This window comes from Drosophila tropicalis, unplaced genomic scaffold (assembly GCF_018151085.1).
Source record: "Drosophila tropicalis isolate 14030-0801.00 unplaced genomic scaffold, ASM1815108v1 contig_593, whole genome shotgun sequence".
Taxonomy (NCBI): domain Eukaryota; kingdom Metazoa; phylum Arthropoda; class Insecta; order Diptera; family Drosophilidae; genus Drosophila; species Drosophila tropicalis.
In genome coordinates, this window is record NW_027173070.1 from 10,995,054 (window position 1) to 11,019,541 (window position 24,488).

Genomic DNA, 24,488 nt, shown 5'->3' on the forward strand with positions numbered 1-24,488 from the left:
CTCTTGAACATTTTCTTCCCCTTATAGATGAGATACAGATGCTTCATATCATATACATACATCATTTTCCATCTTATCAAATCTTTTCTACATTTCAATAAGTTATTTTAACAACTCCAAAATTAATTCCCTTTTCTGACTTAATTTACTTTCCAATTATCATAAAATTTGTGAAATTTTTCCATTTGATTGTTATTGATTTCTTAGTTCTTTACAACTTTCACACTTTTTACATTGATCTAAAGTCTTACAAGAGAAGAGCCAGATGAATTGGTGTAAACCTTGTCTAATACTTTTACTTTACTTTTACTCTATTCTCTTATTATTCAGCTCATGATCTAAATGACCCTAGAAAATAACTACCCTGTGATATCCTTTAGAAAACAAATGTATATATATACGGTCTACTGTCCTTTGCGGAAATGAAGGCAAAGCACCAAACACGCGAGTCTCGAGGCCACAGCCAAGCTGTAGTAAACCTTCTGCCCCTCCGACCCTAGCTCTCTCTCTCTCTTTTTGAACGGGGGGTTTTTTCCTTTTTCCTCTTGTTTTTTTTGTGATAAGAGGAGAAGTGGCTTGGCTTGGGGGATGAATGGATTGCTACTCACCTGCCGGGACTATTGTGTACACGCAGGGCTCACTTTGATCGCCAATTTCGTTGCTAGCCCAACACAGTAGTGTTCCATAGTCCTGCAATCGGTAAAGAAGAACACGAAGAAGGGTTGTACACACATGATTGTAAAGAGTGTAGTGGGAATGGGTGGGTGGATGTTGTTGAAGATAGGGTGGCGGCAGGTGGCAGGATGAGTGACAATGCAATGGCATTTCGTTGGCTTAATTTATGCATGCAATGCGGCGATGGCCCGACCATGGCGACGCCGTTGGCGACACACCTTTTCAACCTTAATTGAAAATTCAAAACCACAATTCGTTTGGAAAATTATGTGATGCCGCCACCCTCCTCTTTGTTCCACCGCCTCAACCCCTTTCTTTTCCAGTCTCTCTGCCTGTGTTCAGGCAAAGGCGACTGATTTATATGACCTCACAAATGGATGGGGCTTGATGGGGGTCTCTCCTTTCTGTTTACTTACGTTCTCCGTCATGGGTGTATAGTGGGCCACACTGCGCCCTCGATCCACTGCTACCAGTGAGGCGGGTATGTCAACTGTTTCACCCTGTGTTGCATTGAATTTCCAGATGTATGTGGCCTCACTGGGATTGGCATCGATTTCGCAGGCAACTTTAACAGTCTCATGACGTCCCGAACTGTAAGTGGTCTTCTGGCCAGCACGACATACCGGGGCAACTGCACAAAGAATTTGCATAATTAAAGCAACAACACAAAACAATTTTGATTCAATTCAATTCAATTGAATTGAACTTTGCACAATCAACATTTCAAATATTTGATTTATTTTCTTAATTGTTTAAATTTAATATTTGACAGCCAGAGAAAGTCAAGTTGACATTGTGTGTTATGGTATTATCATTGTCCAAAAGGATTTTGTCATAATTCTCTCCATTGTACTAAAGTAACAAATGTTTTGCGAATTTGTTGATGAAAAACCAAAAGATTTTCAATTTTCAATAATAATTAAAATGTTATGCAAATTAACACTTTGTCTAAAGTCAAAAGTTTTCACTTGTTGATTTCGTTTAATTGCTGTTATTGTGTTGATTGACATCGTCAGATACTCACATCTTATATCCAATTGTACGGGATTACTTTCGCCATCTCCCTCACGATTGCTGCCCACACAGGTGTAAATGCCGCTTCGGGCACGGCTGGCATTTTGTAGGACCAAACTTTGATTGGCCACAACAATGCCCTCGGCTGGATTGTTAGACAGAATTGCACCCTGCGAAAACGAAACCGAAAAAAAAAAAAAAAACGGGAAATACATACACAGATAAGAAAGAGTAAATTCCAATTACCAAACGCAAATTGAAATGTGGATCATAGTAGAGTTTGTCAATATTTAAATACCCTATGGAACACTTTGTTTAAAGGTAGTGGAGACTTCAAAAATATCTCAAATATCTCATTATTTTATTATCTATATCCTAACACTACCTAAGAAAATTTGGTATTATTTGTATAACTAAGGTATTATTCTGGCTAGACCTTGTGGTATTTGTCTCGAACTTCAAATTTGGCCGATATTAGGCCACATTCGATTATAATAGAGTTTAAAAATTTTTCCAATTTGGTTAAAAAAATGGTTGATTTTCATTTGGGTCGAAATTGTCAGGACATCGATGAATATTTTTCTAGAGACAAAAGTCCATTTTTATTAATTTTATTTTCCTATTTGCTTGACAGAAAAGCTTTGAATAATAGAAGTTAAACGTCATTTAATAAAAAACGTTTGCTTTAATGAAGGATTGGCGTTTTATATAGTTATGATATGATATTAAATGAAAAAAGTTGTTCATTTGGCCAATTTACATCACTTCCACTTATAATCATTATAAGAGAAATGTAAAAGGCCAAAAAAAAAATTTTTAACTCTGAAAGGAAACTAGATAGTTTTATATTTCGGATCCTAGTCTTGGGATTTGGTCCAAGGCTATGTACATAGTGAATACCAACTAGAAGAGAATGGTTCTTTGTAATATTGATATGTAAACTCTTTGTAAAATGTTTGAAAAATATAATTTATTCAACTTAACATTTCGGATTGCCTTAACTTTCTCTTTCTTCTTTTTTTAACTTTCCCTTAGTACAGGTAACTAAGGAGTAAATAAATGTCTATATAGATTTCTCTATATACGTAGATGTGATATACACATATTTTGTATGCTATGCCCAATAAAATGTATGGCAATAATTTATTGAATTAAATTCAATTTACCGAGAACTGTGTAAAATTGAAATAAATTTCATTTTCGAAGCTAATAACACTTTCATGTTATACCCCGCAGGCAACTGGCAACTGGCAGCGGCTGTCGGCTGGCAGGCAGCTGCATAAATTGTTAAGTGCTCAATAATTCAATAATAAATTGTATAAATTTTCTATGTAATTTTCTGGTTTTTTGCCTCCCCCGCAATCGCACCCGTATTTATCCACCCATTTGGTTTCTTCCCCTTTGTGTGCTCCCTAAAATATGCAACAATTATGTATGTGGCTGCGTCTTGGCTTTCGATTTACCGACTATGCCTGAAGGTAATTTATGTATGGAATATAATGAAAATAATAATATAATAATAATCGCTGGGTAACAGTTTACCGTAAAAAAAAAAAAATTTCGTCTTCTTCTTATAGTATGTGGTTCTTGAGTTAAGGTAAATAACAAGGCTTATTTTGCCCTGGGAAATTGAACATGTGAAAATATTTTTTGTGTAAGTGAATTGTCTCTAGAATTAAAAATTATATGAAATTGTCCAAGTGAAGCGAACAAAATATGTCTGCCATTTTGTAATTTTTTTTTTCTTGAATTGTTAAAAGGAAGTTAATGTGCAAGCATGAATAATTGATATTATTATTAATTTTATTTAAAAATTCATTTATAATTTGTTTGCGATTTAAAAAGATTCTTTGACATTTTCTTAAACTTTTATTTCCTTTTTAAGTGCTGTTTTCACGAGAGATTTTTAAAATGTTTTGTCTTGTAATTTCTTAACAATTCCGCCTTGACTTAAGTTCAAACTGTCTAAAAATTTCTTTGATTGATTTAAATTCATATATGTATGTAGTATTAGCTTAAATAAAACATAAAGTAATCTTCCTAAAAACTCAACTTGGAACATTTTTATACATTTTAAAATTGCTTTTCGTTCAATTTTAAAAGCTTTTAATTGCTAAACTATGTTTTCGCAATCAATTTTCAAACTCAAATCTCCAAAAAGTCAAAGAAATTCCACTACTTTCTGATTACGTTCTAAAAAAAAAGATACAAAATCCATTGCTTTCAATTAAATTAAAATCGCAAAGTGGTCGTTAGCCTTTTGCTAAATAATGCATCATTGTAACAATTATTTTAATTGAACAAAATGACATAATTTGGTTCTAAAAATACATTAATTTCTCCCTAAGAATGGCACACTTTGCACCAAATTTAGTTGGAAACTCGTTTTTCTATGAAGAATTTACCCATACACAACTCTTTTTTTGCTTCGTCATTGTACTTACATTATGTCGCCAACTGACTTTATATATCCATGGATTCGATTTGATATTGCACTCAAAGAACACATCGATGCCTTCACGTAGGGTTGAGTTTAACGAATTTGTGCCAAGTTCGAGGCTAACAACTGGTATATCTGTGTGAAAGAGAAAAGGGAGGGGATGAAGCAAAATTGAATAGGTATTTAATCAACTTTTGGCTGCTGTCATGGCGAAACGACGGAAACGCCAAAAACACATTGTAAATTGTAAGACGATGTAATTATTGCTGTAAGCCTTACAAATTGGCCAATTTAAGTATGCGGATTCATGTTACTTTCGCTCACTTTATTTGTTGTTGTTGTTTGTGGCTGTGGCCTACTGACTGGGCTTCTAAAGGCAATTAGGCATTTTTCGGTAATACTTTGTTTATTTTGGTTTCGATTCGTTTTCAGTTTTACGAGTTTTACTTGCGCCAAATGGCCAAGTGGCCAGCACGTGTAGTACAAGGAGTTTTAACTTAATTAAATCAAATTTTGGCCAGGCAAATGCGTATCAATTAAGCTTATTAAGCAATCTATCAAATTGGGCAAACAAATTTGGCCCACACTCCTCAAAAACAAAGGGTTTACAATCGATGGTTGGGTTGGGTGAAAAACTCGGTTGAAAGGTAAGCAACAAAAACCGCGCGCACTGCCCAGGCAAACAAGAAGCCAAAAAAAAAAAACGACCAGAGGGGTAGAAAGATTTGGTGTGTTTTTTTTTTTAGGGGTTTGCCATTTAAATTTTGTGCAAACAGGTCGAAAACTGTAAAAGCGTAAAGATGACTTTGCTGCCAACGTCGCTGCTAGCGTTGCGTTGCGGTATTTGCGGCGGGTTAAAAAGTTTCACAAGTTTTACTTGGGAAAAACTTTGCCACGGCCGCCGAAGCTGGGAAATTAATTTGCCAAAACTTGCCACAGCTGAGAGGAAAACGAAGAAGAAAAAAAACAGCCATAAAATGAAAATGTAAAAGGCAAAAGTGGAGTAGAGCCAAGACTAAGAGAAAGGAAAAGAGAGAGAGAGTAGTGGAGGAGTGGATTTGCCACCAATTCGTCGGCGTCTTTTACAAGAAAATATATATTTAAAGTGCCTTTCGTTTTCATTAAAAAGTTGCTCAACCAAATTAAATATTTAACATACGCGCCACGCCACCTGATTGAGTGTCTTTGAAGTTTTACTTAATTAATAAAACACAAAAAATATATGAGAAAGTTGCGGCCACAAGAAATAGAATATACTTACGATAGATGTCCAATTTCCAGCCATCCTCCATACCCGATTCGGGTATCATACTCTGTTCAGCACGACACGATAGAAATTTGCCGCGATCATCAATGGTTGGCGTAAATGTCAGCACTGAGGTGGTCATATTACCATCCGGATTGGCCTGAAATAACGAGAGAAAGGATGGGGTTGAGATACCAATAAAGAATTGCCGGGCACGTTCCATTGCTAGGTCGGTCGGTTGGTCGCTTGTTTCGTCTACTCCTTTATAAAGATTTCTAAGGGGGTTGGTTTTAATTGCGACTCCTCCTGGCAACCGCTACGTGACTACCGTGTTGAAGCAACTTCAATTACCGCAAAGCATGTGTAGGGGGTAAGGGGACTCAAGGCAAAAGACGTACAAGTTTGCTCTTGGGTTGGACATTACCAACAAGCATGACAGTATTTGAAAATTTGCATGTTTATATACTGGAACTGGAACTAGCTTGAATCCAGGGTATCATTTGGAGACATTAACCTCAATAAACAGTTTCTAGACTTTTGAATGCGTTTATCGTAAGGAAATCGAATGTTTAACTATTAATATATATAATGCTTTTAAATTCATAAATATTAATCATTCAACATTATATTATTTACTCTTTAAATCGATTGCTACCGAAGTATAAAATTCAATTAACTTTTAATTGCTTTCATTATTTCTATTATCAAATCTCTTATTCACCCTTTTACGAAAGATAAAATTTGGATTAGGATGAATTTTATTTCAAATTTAAGTTTCTTTTTTAAATTATTTTCAGAGTTTTCTATAAATATTTTTCTTATACATATTCCAAAATATCAGCTTCCAATACCTTCATAGCTACCAATTTTAAGCAATGAAATCTTTAGGCATTTTGGTAGCCTAAATTAGCCTAATCAATTCGGCCAAGTCTAAAAATGAGCTCTAAGTGCTTTTAAAAGTTTTTGCCAGGTAACTTTAATTCTGATGCTTCCCCCTTTTGGTGTTTTATTTTTTTTTTTTTTGAGTACTTACAATTTCATGTGTATTCTTCATGGCTGTGCTGCCCTTCCACCAGGTAATCGTTGGTGCTGGACGTGATCCAATGACAACGCAACTCAACTGATAAGCATTTTCTGCCGACAAGGGACGATTCTCACCCGACAGCTTTACAATCAAAGGACGCACTGCAACAGTGGAGTAGATAGAATGAATGAAAAAGCGAGAGATACACAGTTGATGAGAGGCAATTAATTAGATGACTCCCACTGAGTTCTCTTGGGATTGGGTGGTAACTCACAGTTCATGTCCAAGACGACACTGCTGGTAATTGGCGTTGTCAAATTATTGTTCTCCGCCCGACAAGTTAACTGCATGTGAAGATTTTTTCGTTTCAGTTTGGTCAATGATAGTACATTGCCCACACGTCGCTCTGAAAGGGGATGTCCCTGTCCAGAGTTGTTTAGAATTGTATTGCCATGCAGCCAGGTAACTCTCGGTTGAGGTCGTCCTGAAAATGAAAAGAAAGAAAATTATCGAGTGGCTGGTAGGTGAATGATGATGCGCCGCCTGGTGGGGATGATGGTGTTGGGGGATAAGAGTGCGGTCTGCTGCGGTGTGTGCAACTGATATGTTTGTTATACGGCTTAGACTTGAAGTTGTCTCCGCCTTCTAACCCCCTAGAATCTTCCTTCTTGTTGCCACATTTAGCTGGCAGCATTTTGCTTGCTGTTTGTTTATGTGCAAGAAGTGGATGAGTGTACTGATATGTATGTGGGGCTGTGTGTGGGTGTGTGCAAGTGTGTGTACAAGTGCCTTTCGCTGTTTCATTTGTTGTCTTGTTTGGCTTTTAGCAATTTTCAAGTGCTCTCAATGCAATTTGTGTATGTGTCTCTGTGTGTGTGTGTGTGGGCATTGTGTGTGCTCTGTACTCTTGGGTCTTCAAGAGTGGTTGAGCAAGAACGGGGGGAGGTTAAAGAAGGACACGGGTCTGGTGGCAGCTTTGGTTCGTGCAGTCGACAGCATTGTGAAAATTAAATAAAATGTTTGGGGGGAAAATCTGTATTTTTCCATGCTCATCACTTTTAATTGTCAGATACAAAAGCAGCAGCATCAACACTTTCCCTTGCCTAGACACGTGCATTGGGTAGAAAAGGTGTGGAGTTTGGTTTGATGAAAGTGGTAAGGGGCGGGAAAGAGAAGAACAACTTACCGCCAATGGCCACGCACGTGATGTTGACTGTGGAACCCTCATTGTAGGGTCCCAGTGTATGATCCTTGATGGTGGCACCTTTGCTATCCAATATTATCACGGATTCGGGAGGTACTATAAAAAATTACAGAAAATAAATGAAAATTTCATCAGTTAAAGATATTTTTAAATGATTTAAAGATTTCCCGGGTTAATGGTCGATAGGACAATAGAAAAAGTGGCTGTGGATTGCTAGTGGTTCCCATAATTGATTGGTTGATGCTTCAAATTCTTGTTGAATTGAATTGAGCATCGATTTTGTTTTGGCCATCATATAACTTGCGTCGATTGAATTATAGCTTAAAAATATTAAATTACTGAGTGATCGGTAAAGAGAATTTGCAGAAATACATCTAAATACTAGCTAAATCCAAACTGGCCATTGGCTTTATGGAAAATAAAGCATGGAACTGCGTTCCATATTCTATTAAGGTAAGAGAAAACTGAATCTTCGATCAAAAACTCAAATTTTCGAGTAAAACTCGAGAGTAAAGTAGTTATTGAATTTCAAAGTAAGTACATGGCAGATGCAAAGAAGATTTAAAGAAAGCCTAAAAGAATATAATGAAATTATAAAAATCTAAAACAAGAACTAAAAATGTGAAAAGGAAAATACTTATTGTCAGTTTATGACTAAAAGAATTCAATAGATTAAAGGTAATTTATCTTTGGCGATGATAGAGCATGGCAGCTCATAGGCTTTAATTCACCTGTTTAGCTAACGTGTTGAGAGAACGTTTTATTCAGTGGATAATGGTAATTAATTTATTATAAAAGTTCAAGTAGCTTTAGTCTCGTTACTAAACCATTATGATCTTATGCTTTTGCTTTTAGCCCACTAAACTTTTTGCACACTGTCAACTTGAATGCGTTGGAAAACATTTTTTCCGAGGAGCTTTCGCTTGTCGTAAATATTAAAGAGCCGCTCAGCTAGCAGCCAGCAGCCTCTTTTAGCCAGTTTCAACAGACAAGCAGCTGCCATGTTTCACTTGGCTCCAAAAGAGCCGGCAGTAGCATTGGAGGAGTAAATGGAGCTGGGGGGTGGAAAAGAAAATAAAAGAGGAGAAACCACAAAAAAAAGAAAAAGGAGAGGAAAGGGAAAAAGAAAATACTTCAGCAGGTGCGGTGGCGACCTGCAGCCGAGGATGAAAAAAAGGATGCCGCCTCTCACCTCAAAGTCACCGCCAAGGCAAGGACTTCCTTCCACTTTGAAGCTCCTTTTGCACTCTTCATCTCTTTTTCTCACTATCTCTATCATTTCATCCTTAACTTTCTGTCTCTTTTTTTTATTTTTGGTGTGTGTTTGCATTGCATTCTTGTAGCACGGTCTATACGAAAAATAAAGCCGTAAATTTTAGCTCAGACGTGTTGAGCAAACTTTTAATTTTGGCCAAATTTGCTTGTTTTATTTTGCCACTTGCCATTATTTTGACTGGCCTTTTGCTGCGATTATTCACTCGCTTATTCACCGCCCCCGTCTCTTCCTCCCTTTTTTTTTTTTTGTCCAAAAACTATTTCTATTTGGTTTGGTTAGCAGCTTCTTGTTACCGCTCGCATTAGCAGCGGCAAGTTGTCCAAACTGTCCACCCAGAGAGAGAGAGAGAGAGACACACACACACACACACAGAATGGGAAGAGAGGGAGGGGTGACCAAGCTGGGGCAACTTTTAATCTAATATCTTCTTTAAAGTTTTTTTTCTCTGTGTGTGCTACTTGGTTTTTCCTTCGTTACCCAACATACAAAGTTCTAAATCCTGCCTCCGGTTTTACGCTTCACATGTCACACACACACACACACACACTCACACGTAAGAAGAATGGGGCATGTTGAACATGCTCAAGAAGTTTGTAAAACATAGCCACGCCCCATTTGCGCTTCATCTAGCAGCAGAAGCAACCACACCAGGAGGAGCAACTATTTACAAACAATATTTTTATGCGGCCCTGTTTCAAATCGAGGTCCAGGTTCCAGGGTCCGAGGACTCAAGCCTTAGTCGTATATTACAGCTAAACGCCTTTTCGAAATGCATATAAATTTTAATGGTAAATTGCAAGCTCAATGCACACTAACACACACACACACCCAAACCAACTCGCACAGGTGAGGCATAAAAACCAACTCAAGAATTTACCAAATATGGCAACAAAAAAAAAAAAGGAGCATTTTACAAAAATTGAAATGAAATTGTGTATTGTGTATTGTGTAGTTTGTTGGTGTAGGGAATACCAATCCATTGCATTTATCCAAAACAAGATTGAAATGTAAAATGATTGTTAATCTTTGAAGTTCTATGCGAATTCAGCAAAATGTAGTAGTAAGTACTATTAAAAATGATTTTTAGTCTACTTTCTCGTTAAAATTAAATTTATGTAGAATTGAAAAGAACTAGATGCAAATGGGTTTGGATTTCCTGGAAGAAAACTCCAACAAATATGTTCCTAAAATACTATTCAAACGAATTGATACGAAGAATCGACTTATCAATTATAAATTCGATGTGAAACAATGTCAGATGTTTAGATAATTTGGAGAATACTTTATGTTTTACTGTTTATGTAACAAAAAATTTGTATGTATGAATTCATAAAATGTTTATAATCTTAAATTATACTAATGACTTTTACACAAAGTTACGTTAATTATAACTTATAGGTTTTCATTTTCTTAATCTCAATGTTAATTTAGAAATTTTTATTGCCATTCAATTCAATTTTTGTATTTAACCAAAATATTTCTGTAAACATACTTCTCAGTAGAAACGATTGCTTGGATTGGCTCTTGCCCAAAAAAATGAATGCATAAAGATTTGTTTCCTGTGGAAATAACAAGGTTTCTTCTACTAAGCAAACTGAAAAAAATTCCAATAGAATTTGTTCCTGTCTGCTTTGGTGCTGCTCATTCCATATAAGAAATAGTCTCACATGTATGTATACATATTCTCACTTTTCTATCTCTGTCTTCGACATATTCTGTGATTCTATCTCTCTATATATGCCACAGAGCAAACTAATGGTAAAAACCATTTAAATGGCCAAAAAAAAAGAGGAAGGCAACAAAAAATTCAATTCAAAAACTTGCAAGCTGCACTTTTTTGCGCACCATCTTCTTCTTCTCAGTTTAGTTCAGTTTTGCTATCAGTTTGGTAGATTTCCAGCTTTAACCAGGGTCAGCTTAAACTTTTCGCCAAGTTGGCACTTTAAAAGCTTGTTTGCCAAGTAAGTAAGGAATGAAAGCAAAATACGGAGAAGAGAAGATGGAAGTGAAATGAAATGAAGGAAGAGATGGTGTTGGCAAAGTTAGCCAAAACCGAAAAGCATACACTTACACTCCAACTTAGATGGCTGGCAGTCTTCTTTAGCTGTAACTAATGTGTTTGTCCAACAACTGAGAGCGAACGGGGTGGCAAATTGGTTGGCAGGATATGTCGCTGCACAAATTAGCTGGCTCAATTATTATATACCCTCCATACATAGTATATCTCTATATGTACATACGTTCTTATATATATATATATATGTCGTACTTACTTATGACAGTTAAATTCACTTTGGAATTGCGTGTGGGACTCTTCTGAAAATCGACACGGCAGCGATATTCGCCCGTATCATCTTCGGTTGTTGACTTGATGGTCAAAGTGCCGGCACGTCCTTCGACATGAAAGGACAAGCGCTCTCGATACGTTTCATCTGACCAATGGGTTCCCTGGGCAAAGTTCGAGTCGCGTGTATCGACACTGCAAAATGGGAAAAAAGAGAAATGTAAACGAAAATTCCAAGAAAGTTTAAATAATGTTCGAATGTTTGGTTGCTTGTACATTTCATTTCATGTTCCTTGTATCCAAAGTCCAAGTTCTCCATGAAAATGTTGTTGTAATTGGCTTTTGTCATGAATTTATAATCCAGTTGGTGAGCCCCCCCTTTCTAAACCCACGAATTCGAAACTTTGACTTGTTTTGTTGTATAATTTATTGTTTTAGTTGGTAATCATGGCTTATTGATTTTTCTTTCTTTTACACAAGCGAGAAAACTTTTCTCTAATGAGCTCATTTTGTTGGTCAATCCAAAAGACTTTAAAATTTGCTTCATTTTGCTATTTCTTCTTTAAATTTATCTTTAATTTCTTCATTAAATATGCATTAGGCACAGCTTTAATTGAAAGTCGTTTTGAAAGGATAATGAAGTCTTCATTCTCAATTTGAAACAAGAAAATTATAACAAAAGTAGGGAATCGTTTTTTGTAGAGATCTTTGAATATTTTAGATAGAATAAGTTTTTCTAAATTAAAGCTAAAAAACTATTAGATTAATAGTTAACACCTAAGAACTAAATTATTAAGTTATTTAGAACATTTTTGATATTTTATTATAGATTTAATTTAAAATTTTATATTTTCAGAATAGAAATTGCAAAGAAAATCAGAAGAGAGGCAGACTTGAACTATTACAATTCAAAAATGGAAACATTAAAATGAAAATCTATTTCGTGAGTACAAAACAAATCTTTTAATAAGTTAATAGTCAATAAATTTTGAAGTCCAAACCTTTCAAGCTTCAGATTTATTCTGTAATTAAAAATAATTTTCAACTGCTTCGGTTGTTGGTTGTTATTTTACATTCTCACCCTGTTCACAAATCTTGGGCAAAAGGGATATAAAAAAATGTTATGTTGCTAAGTATTGCAATAAATCTGTCGGCCATTGAGTTGATTTTAACCTGCACGTCAATATATCCTATCCTTATCCCTGTTTGCTCTGCCAGTTGCTCTTTGACAGCTCTTCTTCTTCCTATCATTTGGCTCTCTGCTGGCTCTGTCTGTGTCTGTATTTTATTGCATTTCGATTTTGATTCGCTACAGCAACATATGGCAGCATCAATACACACACACATACAGATAGAGAGATGAAGGACATAATGAGCTATGTCCTTTGCACAGCGCACATTCAGTTGGGGCAATAAAAATTCGATCTGCTAGCAGTTATGCCAAAATTGAAATGCCAAATTTGAGTGAAAATTAAATTTTTACCACGACGAATGAGAAATGGGATAAGAACTGAAAAAGAAATGGAGCGTAGATGGAAATGTGGATGGGGTTTTCTTTTCACTTGACTTTACCCACCTCCTCATTCCTCTTTTTTCTTCTTTTTTTATGATTAATTTACTTGCTGAGTGGTTTTTAATTACAAACAAGAGAGTTGAGAACACTTCGAGTATGGCCACTGTATCCCCGGCGTTCTTTGTCGTTGCGCAAGGCTAATTACTATTTTCGCTCTAGTCATTTGCAAGTCCTTGAAAAGTCCTTTTTGCTTTAGCTCTCAGTGAAAGTTCAATTAGTTTTAGCCGCATGTCAATGGCTGGCTAATCAGCAGCAGCTAGTCAGTGTCTTCATCTATGTCTGTCTAAGACTTACTCACCCACACACACACACATGTGTATGTGTGTATGATGCCTTCAAATCTAACAAATCCAATTAAAGTTTTGCGCCTTTGATGTAGGCATAGACACCAGTAGAACAAGGACACAATCCCATACAATGTTAGACATGAATAATTGAAAAAGTTTTTTGTTTCTCCCCTAACATTGTAACCTTGGCATGAAAAACTTTTTCGCCTTACACAAAACTCAATGTGTTTTTCTCTCGCTTTTTGTATTTGTGTGTCTGTAATTTTCTAGTTATGCTAATTTAATGTCTGGGCCCCCAAAAAAGAAGGAGAAAAAAAATTGAGAGAGAAACACATGCGAAAAATTGCTTAATTAGCAGGCATTAAATCAAAATGAAAAACGCCAAAACTGACATGGACAGAAGCAGAGGCTGTAGCTGTAGCTGAAACTGAAGTAGGACAACAACTCGCCGAGTTGACTGAGCGGGTTGAGTGCGTCAAAAGTTGTCTGTGGTAATCAATTTTGTTTATTTATGGACCTCAGTGCGTATACGTAACTACTATACATACGTTTCTGTGTATTTGTATGTGTGAGTGTGTGCGCGGTTGAAATGTTTGTGGTCAGGTCAGGCTGCGGTTTGTGGCTCTGCATTTGACACAAAAGCTTAAAGATTGAAAGGGGGAAAACCCCTTTGCCGCCTTACCAAAAACGGCCACGTTGGCATTTATAAATTGACAATTGATTTGGGTATGGCGGCACATACAACAACAACAACAACAGCAGCAACTTCAACTATTAGGCCTATGCGGAAAATAAAATTGCCTCACTTTGTTTGGCTTATAAAGTTTACCTTTTCATTTAACGTACACTAGGTCAATATGTTTTCTTTTTTAGCAAGGACTTATCCCTTCGCAATTTATTTTTGGTTACTAGTTTTCATTTATATTAAGAATCTCAGTGATTAATAAGTTAGTCTTAGAAGAAGATATTTTATATTTTTTTCTCTACATCTACATTTGGACCATGCTTTTAAATCTATAAACAGATTTGTGACCTTTGTATTCCTTTGAATACAAAAATTTTACCATGAATTTGTTTGTTTTGAATCCAATTTTGGATTAAAAACTTTGTTATTAATATGACAAATAAAGAACACATCAATTGTCTGTTCTGTTTTAAAAATATTTTAAATTTAGTTAAAATTCTGTCACAACTTACAAAAGTTTCTAGAAACTGAGTTTTGCTTTCTGGTTGTTTGCTTGCTGCTTATATAATGCCCATATTTATATGTTTATCTTTGTGTTTTTGCATTGTTTATTAAAAAAAAATCAAATTATCTTTCAAAACATTTTATGTGTTATTTAGTATTTTTGGCATTTCCTTTATGTTCTTTTTGTGGTTCTATTTTTTCTTTTTTGACTTAAAAGTTCGATTAAAAGTTTTGGTTTTTTATTGAATGCGTTTCAATTTTAGTTAGGGAAAAGAAAGTTTTATTTTTATGCTGCTTTTATAAATATTTTTCTAACTTGTTTTGATAATATTGTTTGATGGTTTATTAGATTTAAAGAACTATTAGTTATTTGTTTGTTTTATTCTGTAAGCTTAAGTAAACAATCGCTTAAATCTGAACAGAAAAGAAATAGTTTTTTCGGGTCAAATATGTTTTCTACAACATTTTTATCGTTAACGATCAGAGGCAATAAATTTAAATTTAACATTAAAGAATTTAATATGGGATTTTAAGTGCAATAATAATTATATATAAACTGAATGTCATTATGAATAATTGAAAATTCGTTTAACTAAAATACTTGTGAATAAAAATTCAGCAAAGAAAATATAAGTTTAGCTTTCTATTTCAACTTTTTTGAAATCTTTTTCCTCTGTACATTTAAATCTATTTTTGTAGCATACTTATGAGCGCATTTTTAATGAACTTGACTTTCCTTCAAACAAATGAAAGATATCAAGATATCTACTTTATTTTCCATACAGACCTTATACACAATTAATACAAGCTTATTTTATGGTCTATTTATAGACATACACATATATATTGTTAAAACTTACCTATATATAGGTGTCTTTAGGCCAACTTTATACCAAATAACCAAAGCCACACGATCTTCATAAATGGGTGGGGTCACATTGCAGGGTAAACGACCCATGGTACCCATTATGGATTCAGATAGAACGGGTGGACCTGGAAGTAGAAGAAAAAAACAAGACCAAATGATGGAGATGTGACAAAAACATATATACATACAAAAAAAAAAATGGCAAAACAGAAAATGAAAACCAAAAACAAACGCAAAAAAAGTGGAGAGAAGAGAATGCTGGCTAACAAATGATGTATAATTAGCTCAGGGCATTAGCACTTTGTTATTGAGGGCCGGAGCTGGGGCCAACCACTACCAAAAGCCAAGCCAAAGATGCCAGAAAAGTGGAAAACAGAATTACTGATAGAAGTACCCAAAGAGTGGGCAAAGAGGACGACGCAGCCAAAAAGGAAAAAAAAAAACGAGGCGATCTTTTACTTAGTGTGCCACTAATAATGCTATAAATAAAAGACAAGAGACAGTGGGCGGAAAAGTGGGATGAAGATAAAAGTGACGTAATGGTGGCGACGTCTTCGCCTGTCTGTCTGTCTGTGTGTCGGTCATATCCATTCTTAGCAGTGGGAGACGGCGGCTGCCTGCCTTTACATTAAAGTGAAATTAGCGAGCAAATCCTTTTTTTATGCTAATTTCTTTGGGGGTTCCTCTCTTTATCCCGACCTCCCACAATACACTCTTTTCCTATCTTTGTCTTGTTCTTCGTTGTCGTTTTCTTTTTCTTCTTTTTGAGTTATGTCCTTTTGGCTTGCTGGGGCTTATTTTCCAAGTCTTTGCTCTCTTAACAATTTCCTTCCCCCTTTTTTTTCCTTCTTTTCTTTTGGCTTGGCTTTGGCATTTGTTTGTGTTATTTTTGGCCTGCACTTAAATTTCGTTTGCCTTTTCATTATTTCGCCTGCTTTTCGTATCTTTTGTCTGTCTCTTCCTCAATTTGGTCTCCTCATCTCTGTAGCCTTTTGGGGTAGGCAGATGAGATTATTGTCTGAAGTTGACATTAATTTTGTATATTCCTGACTGATTCAAAGTGATTTCACATTTCTTTACACTTTTCTTACGCCTGCTTTAATACTCTTCAAATATTTCGGTTGCGTTTTCTTTTTGCTTTTTCTTGTTTTTAGCCAATTTTCGTTAGATTTTCTTTGTTATAACTTTGTTGAACCTTTTTTTCTGTATTCTTGCTCTTTGTTATCTCTTTTTCTCTTTGCCTTTTGCTTGGTATCCCTTGTCAGAAAATTATTTCCATTTTTGTATCTTATTTAAATCACTTGTAAACTAATTTGCATTTCTTTTTTTGGGTCTGTAGCTCGTTCTGTCTTGTTCTATCGTTTTTCGGTGAAACAAAGTTATTAAAATTGTGCAAGAGCAAAAGGAAAAAAAAAGAGCTTGAAATATTTTAATTAGGCCTTCATTTTCACATTCTTTTGCCATCTACAACTGGAACTGTGTTGCTTTTACTTTACCTTAAATGTTTTACTCGTAAATAGTCAATTTAAAATAAACTAAAATTGTGTTATGCTATTTATGTTTTATAATTACTATTTCTGTCTAATCGTTATGGTAAATTTAGAATTTACTTATATATTTCTGTGCTGGTATTTCGCGTTAAAAATGAAATTATTTGCGGCAGGAGGATACAATTCCAATGTAAAATGAAAATGTTGAAATTATTCTTAAATTGAGGAAAATTATTGCAATTATTATTTACAGCATAATAATTTAAAATAATAACTTTTATTTTTGTACTATTGTAAAAGCTAACAACAAGTTAACAGCACAGAAAATATTATGCACAGACGAACAGGAGTAATTAATGAAAATGATTAAGCATTACCTAACTAGGAACTGGAGATGGGAGAGACTTGTTCTCTTAAGTATGCAATAGATTGACTAAAACGGCGCTGTACTCTCAGGCTTTGAACCTTTGGCCATGACAAGATTTACAGTAGGGACAAGTATGGTAAGTGACCTTTTTTCCTTAGGGAAATCTCAAAAAAAAGACACATTTTTTAAAAAACAGCAAGAATCAAAATTTTTTTCACAAAAACAGAAGAAAACTTTTTTCATATAACATGTATGGATATGGTAAACCATGAATCGGATAGATATATATTGCTTTAAGTAATCTATCTATTGTTTGATCTGTTGATTGGATTGTAATGATACTTGTAGGTTTGAAATAGAGAATGATAGAAGAGTTTGCCTTTAAACGAAACAATATTTTAAAATATTAAATCACAATTGTTTATCCTCCTTTTAGATTGTGTATACAATGTTTATCCTTTGCCATGCCTTCGTTTTCCTCTGTACTTAGAGCATTACTTTTGTTGCTGTCTTGTTCATATAGAGATTCCTAATTGATATTTCGACCATCTTTAAGTTAAGTGAATACTCTTGGTATCTATGTATGATATCACCATAAACTTTAAAGGCAGTGGAAAATCACAAATCTTGTATGGAAAGCAAATGATATATCGTTATATATACATACATAGGTAATCAACAGAATGTTATTTGGCATAAGAAGAACACGAATTGCTTTGCCGGGAAATGACTTTCAATTTTCTATTCTTTTTCAGTTATGGGTTTTTTTCGTTCCTTTTTTTTTTTTGCATAATAACAAGAGATAAGTCTTTATCTGCTGGCACAGGCTGCGGAACTCAACAGGATTTTTGGTTTCTATGCCATGAAGTGACGCCATGTTTCGATTTTTCGCTCATTTCATATGCAAATATGTTCGATTTGCTATTAGGCCAACGACATGAACCGCAATAATAATGAAAATGATGATGAGGATGGAATGTGTTTTGTGGCAAAGGGAGAGAAGGAAGCTGTAAGGAAGGAACCGTCAGTGCGTGTGTAACTTGGAAATTTCTCTCCTCTATCTATCTGAGAGTGTGTATGCGGCTCAGAATATATATTTTGGGGGTCACAATTTACATTATCCTTGCGTTTAGTTAAACGAAAAGCCAACATTAGCAAAACATTTAATTATAGCAATTAGCTAATTAGAGATTTTCTCTCTCTCTATCTCTCTATCGCTCTGTGGGACTGTATGTCCTCTTGACTTACAGTGAATTTTGTTGTTGCTTTTCCATCCTTGTTGCCCATCTATCCACAAAAATCAATCAGAAAATGCCAAAAGCTCTCTCTTCATGATTTTCTGCTGAAATTGCAAAATCATTTGCATTTGTGTTTTGTGGTTGGTTTTTGTGTGGGCGGCATTTTCAATTCATAGTATTTTGTAGGCTTTAAGTCTTATGTATTTGAATTATTAAAGTGTTTTTGTATTTTAGCTAATTATACTACTGGAAAAAACACTCTCTTGGGGTCTTTAGTTTCATTTTTTTTTTCATTTTTGGGCGGAGCCCATGAAAATGTAATCAACATTAAATTGCCTAAAAAGCAAAGCCATTAAAAATTTTTTTTTTTTTTTGTTTTTGGTAGGTTGAGGAAGATGAGAAATTTTTCAGAGTTTGTCAACAAATTTCATGTTTGGCTCATTAGTTTACACAAACATACACACTCATAAACATACTTGCACACACACACTCGCATATGCTGCAAATGCATTAAATTTGTCTGCTGTGGCAAATTAATTGCACATAAAATTAGAGCAACAAAACGCAACTTGAAATTGACAAGGTAACTCTTGTTTTTGCTGTTCTTGTCACATTTTTTTGATGGCATTCAAACACACACAGACACACACACACACGGTGACTCCAAGTCAGGCAAAACTCATAAAAATGCTAATATTTGTATGTATGTGTGTGTGTGTGTGTTAGTGTGCGTGTGAGTGGCACTTCCGAGTGCGGCTTCCATTAATTAAAACCAATGTGGTGTTTGCCTTTTTCCTTTTCCTTTTTCTTCGTCTCCATATTTGACTTTTAGCGCATTTATAGCCAATTATTTTTATTGCCATGGCCAGAGTGGCATAAGAAAATGCCAACAAAGAAGCTAGAAATTATTGAAGGTGTACAAATAAATGAGCTTAAATAGCCAATGCAAGTGACACTAAGTTTCATGGGAGAGAGAAAAGGCAAGCGCCTAATATTATTAAAGTGGAACTAATTTCTATACTGTGGCTGCTTTAAGCTAATAAAAATAATTAACAATGTCTAAGAATGAAAAACTGTTGAAGTATTCTTTGAGTAAACGAAATAACTATCCATGTATTAAGCATTTAAAAAGGAATCGTGTATATAGTCTGTTTCGTCGGACAAAAAATGAAGGTTATATATAGTTATATATATTTATAAAGATTTTGAAAGGTTCAGTTCTTCCATTTTTAATATCGACATTTCAAGAGACCAACAATCGTTCTTGGGCAAAGAATTTAAACTTATTTTCCCACCTAAAAATACGTTTGCTTCTCATCTCTATTCTTGAAAACGGCTAATGAATAATTGCTATATCGCTTAGTATAGTAAGCGGCTTTTCACCATAAACTCATAAGGGCTATCCAATTCTGTATTTGGTTAAAACGCTTAAGCTTTATAAACGGTTGTAGTACTCATTAACTGTAATCTTGTGGCCAATAGCAATATTTTCCTACATACCTTGATTTTTAGTTATAAAAGTTACCACATTAATTATAATTATGTAATTGCAGTTATCTTGATAGAATTTAAAACGGTAACAAATTTATCCATGTTGCTTGTATCAAATATATAGCAGTAATTTCTTATAACGGTTAATGGGCAGTTAATGTTTCGGTTATCTAACGCCTCGTTTGACATTGAATTTTACAAAATGAAAGAATTCCATTTGAATTTCCATTTTCCTTTCATTAAGGCGGCACCTTTCCACTTTGAGTGGATTATGAACAAACAAGAAAAGAGAATAAAACGCTAAAAATTAAATTAAATATAAAAATAATTTGCTAAAAATCAACACAATTGTAGCCAAATGTTTTGTGAGTTTTTTTTTTTTTCTTTTTGGGTGGTCTGAAAAGGCAAAAACAGAAGCACTTTCAATAATTGCCACTTTGGTGCACATTAAAGTCAACTTATGCCCACGATTGACTACTGCTGCCTGCATTGGCAATGGCTGGCTATAGACCTAGTGGAGGGTCACACCAGCCGCTTCCATTGTGTGTAAGGGGCAGTCCAGTGTAAGGTGTGGGCGGGCGGTGAGCGACGGCGGGATTTGCCCCCTACAAGGCATAATCATTATCGTTACGGTTTATTGCACATTAAAAGTGCGCCGACGTCGTCGTTGTCGTAGTCGTCGTCATCGCCCTTTACTTTTATACCCAAAGACTTGGTATTACATAAACCAAATGGCCATAAAACGAAACAACGATGGAAAAAAGAAAGAAAGATTGAGTGAAAGAGAGAGCAAGAGTAAAAGGCAAGGAAGAAAAGAAACACGACAACTTGACCAACTCGTAATTGTCGCCCTTAGTTCGCTCTCTTTACCTTCTTTTCCTTTCACTTTTTTTATTTTTGTGATTTCTTTACAAAAATTTACACATGAATAGTTGTTGTTGCTACACTCTTCCCCCTCTAAACACATACCACCCGCCACCCAACGGCCGCCTCTCTGTTTTCACTCCTTGTTGAAAATTTAATTTAATTGTAACTGAAAATTTGCCTCAGTTCTTGAGTGCTTTTCCTTTGATTTCATGTTCAATTGTACTCGAAATTTTTATATCATTTTGATTTTGATTTTATGGCGTCATAACCGTAAGAGAAAGAACACACGGGGGAGCAAAATAAGAAAAAGGAAAGGAGGAGAATGCTGACGTGAAGAAGTAGGTTGTTGAAATAAGTAAAGTAAGACTAAGTGGAGAAGAGATGCATGGAAAGTCTTAGGTAAATGGCGGGTGTTAACAATTAGCAAGCCTTCGACAAGGACTCGCAAATCATTTACAATTTGGCATAGATTTAAGAGTCGATATTGAAGAAAGGAAGAAGAAGTGAAGGGAAATGTGTGCGTGGGAGCACTCATAAATAACAGCCGCTACCCTAAAAAGGGTTTTAAGCATTTCCAGCTTGTTTTATGTTTATGACCCATGGTTTTTAGTGAATTATGCAAATGTTTTGCACTTATTTCAAATAACAACAATTTGTGTTACTCATATTGAGTTCCCCCTTCGCCACAGTCCACTTCTTGCTATGCTTTGTCTATCTGTTCAGTTGGTTTGCAAATATTGACAAGATTTTTATTTAAATTTTCGCTGTCAATTTTCTTGGCTAGCATTTTCCGGCAATGTCATGGCGTCGCCTTTTACCCTCGTGTTCTCCCCTCCTCTTCCTCTCCTTGCTTTCCTATACTTTTCTCGCATATTTTTGCCAAATCAGCAAATGTTGCCGTTGTCATTTGAGTTTGAAGTTTGTTCTGGCATGTCTTCACTTCGTTTCTTTTGGCGTTTCTCCTAAGTTGTCTTTGTCATTTCTTTTTGCTGTCGACTTCATTGCACAGAGCAAATGCCACTAATATGAAAGCAAATTTGCATAATAATTTTTGCCAGATTCTTTTCTTTATTTTATTTCGCTCCCATTCTGCTGCTCCTTCTGGACCAGCTTCCGTTATATTAAAGTTGAAATTGTGTTTCCCGCTGACTTCAGTAGTCATAGGTTAAAGAGCTATATTAAGAGTAGCCAAAAAGTATGCAACAGGCAATAAGAGAAAGACAGATAAACCATATACACTTTGTGGCAAATGCTTAGAAATATTTTGTATGCAGCTTTTGCAATTTCTATTAATCAAAATAAACAAATGTTATTATTAAGGGTGTTAATCCTTCGATGTCTTGTCTATAATAGTAAATAATGCTTGACAATAGTTTAGGAGTTGTTTCATTCAAGTGAATAGTGAATGTAGTCCAAGTCAAAAAAGGTTTTTAAACAGGAAAACGTTGAGGTTGATGAGTTTTAAGGTTGTTTTATTCAATTGAAAAGCAGCGTATTATTAAATTTGTATGTAAAAAGAGCATTTGGGAGCCTCTGATCTAACTCTATCCATATGAAATTTTATTCCTCGAAAGCCAAAAAAAGGCATCTGTTTTAGTCGTTTTATAATTTATCATTTAATTTAAGAGAGAATGTCAAAGTCTCAGTCCAAAAACATATAGTCACCTAGCCAGCTTATGTTCTTTTTAGTAATTTTATCTATAAATTTAATTGAATTTAATGTCATTTAATGGTAAAATTAATTTTAACTAGTTTTAATTTATAGCCACCTATTTATGGCTGTGATTCTGATAATAAATGCCTGTTGTGGGTTTGTGTGTGCATTGTGGTTTGATTTGACCAGCGACTATAATAAGAGAGACAGAGTTTGTGGTCGAAATGCATAAATACATGCCAAATAAAAAAAAAAAACAGGGAGGAAAAACAACCACAGAAATATTTAATTTCTGTTTTGTTTTATTTCATTTAAATATATAATTGACAAGTTGCGTTAAAATCAGTAGTTCAAACTGATGGAAGAGTTAACTGAAACTAAACAAAATATTGACTAGAATATCAAAAAATAAAGATAAACTAGGTCGCCCAACAGCTTCTGCTATAAACCATCAAATGGGCCAGGCAGGCCGTCTCCTGGTTGCCCACATAAAAATGCAGTAAAAGTGGCAAAAAAAGAAAAACCAACTTACTAACCAACTGACTGACTACAAAACTTTCACTACCTTAAAAGAAACTTAACTGCCAAATTTTAGTGGCCATTGTGTGTGTTGTATCTACATGGACATGTGTGGGTGTGGGTGTGGGTGTGTGTGAATGTCCTTGACTACCCTTTAGCATTATGCCTAGTATTTCCTGAGTATCTAAAAGTTACATATAAACACACTCAAGTTGCTGAGTTTCATTCTTTTCCTATATACTAAACATCTATGTAGACTTTTTTTTTTTGCTTACATCATAAAGGGGAACCTAGTCAAGGGTGGCGGTGGCAGGAGACGGCAGGTAAACCCTTATACACATATCTTTAATGCACAAATCAAGTCACTTGAGCACTTTTTCTATAAACATTCTCATTTTATAGATACTTAAAAAGGGCCGCCTGCATTTTGAGTGGCTCTTTTATGCGGGTCTCCAACTCGTTTCCGATTTGGCTCTCTCTCTTTCTCAGTCCCTCTCATTCCATTGCTCCATTTTCATCTTCATTCTGTTGGCCATTAAGACGGCTTCTTTGTCTGTCTCTGTGTATGTGTGTGCGTGTGTGCATGTGTGTGTAAGCTTTGAAAATTGTTGCATTAAAAAAAGGGTATATAAAAAGATTTTTTCTTCGACGTTTTTCGTTCAGTTTTTATCTAGAAATGGCATCGGATAATGCGTCTGCTGACTGGCCAAATGCAGAACCCAGCATTTTGGCCTAAACCAAATAAAGGAAGCATTTCCAAAAAAAAAAAGGAAGAGAAGAAAAAAACGTACGAAATGTAAGGTAAATCTCAGATAAACCAATGAATGTGCAAAGTTGATGTGGAAAATGCCAACAATTTTCCCTAAATGGTTTTATACCCTGCATTTACAGGGTGAGAGTTTGCTAAAGGTCAACAAAATGTGAATAAATGGGTGGAGAAAGCAATTACCTTCATCTGTATATTATACATACATAGGGACATATGTATTTCGATTCCAACATTCTTAAACAGTAAATTCGTTGGAAATTGTGTATTTTGGATTGCATTTTGCTTGTTTTTCTAAATCAACAGAAAGCGAATCTAAAATTTTGTATTTTAAATTTTGGTAGGGCATCTCATATTCGTTGCTATATTTAAGTGTAAGAACAAGTTTTTTATTTTGGTTTTAGAGCCTGCATGTATTACAAATCATTTGGCTAAATGAATTTTTTTTGCTTAACCATTAAGATACAGAAAGAATGACGCAACAGAGACACAGCAAAAGCCAAAAGCCAAAGAGATAGAAATAGAAAGATGAAGAAGAAGTAAAAAGCAAAATGAAAACCCAAACGAATTTTCATTTAATTGCTGCACAAGGAATTTTTCAAATGAAATTTTCATCAAAAGTATCTTATTTTATTTAATTTCTCATTTCATTTTCGCTTCATACTTATTTTGGCTCTGTATATGTGTTGCGTGTATGTGTGTGTGTGTGTGTATGTAATATTGTGTATATGATGTATGTATGTGCTTTATTCTTTTTTCTTTCTGCCTCTGTATGATATAATTTGTATACTCTTGCAAAGAGTATTAACAAAATTCTTGCGCCTAATGTAAAATGTAAATTAATTTATAACAATCAACATCATTTATTAAGATTTTATACATATTTTTACATAGTTAGATGATTCTTTCTATATCTGATTTGGGTATGTGACTAGGAAATACACGACGTATCTATCTTGTCTAAAACATTTCCAGGATAAGTTGTGAAATTTCTTTTCAAGTTTAAACCCTTTCTT

At 34.9% G+C, this 24,488-nt stretch overlaps 1 protein-coding gene across 4 annotated transcripts in view; it reads right to left on the reverse strand.

Annotated features, from left to right (window-relative positions):
* Nucleotides 1-24,488, reverse strand: part of side-VIII (sidestep VIII) — an 83,441-nt gene that overhangs the window by 15,717 nt on the left and 43,236 nt on the right. For all 4 annotated transcript variants that reach the window (XM_068291143.1, XM_068291141.1, XM_068291142.1 and 1 more), the window contains 10 exons: nucleotides 15,073-15,205; nucleotides 11,153-11,358; nucleotides 7,586-7,699; nucleotides 6,674-6,883; nucleotides 6,409-6,560; nucleotides 5,391-5,535; nucleotides 4,134-4,264; nucleotides 1,700-1,859; nucleotides 1,092-1,306; nucleotides 609-690 (listed from right to left, as the gene is read on the reverse strand). In XM_068291143.1, the coding sequence (XP_068147244.1) occupies nucleotides 609-690; nucleotides 1,092-1,306; nucleotides 1,700-1,859; nucleotides 4,134-4,264; nucleotides 5,391-5,535; nucleotides 6,409-6,560; nucleotides 6,674-6,883; nucleotides 7,586-7,699; nucleotides 11,153-11,358; nucleotides 15,073-15,205 (1,548 nt within the window). The remainder of the gene's footprint in view (nucleotides 1-608; nucleotides 691-1,091; nucleotides 1,307-1,699; nucleotides 1,860-4,133; nucleotides 4,265-5,390; nucleotides 5,536-6,408; nucleotides 6,561-6,673; nucleotides 6,884-7,585; nucleotides 7,700-11,152; nucleotides 11,359-15,072; nucleotides 15,206-24,488) is intronic.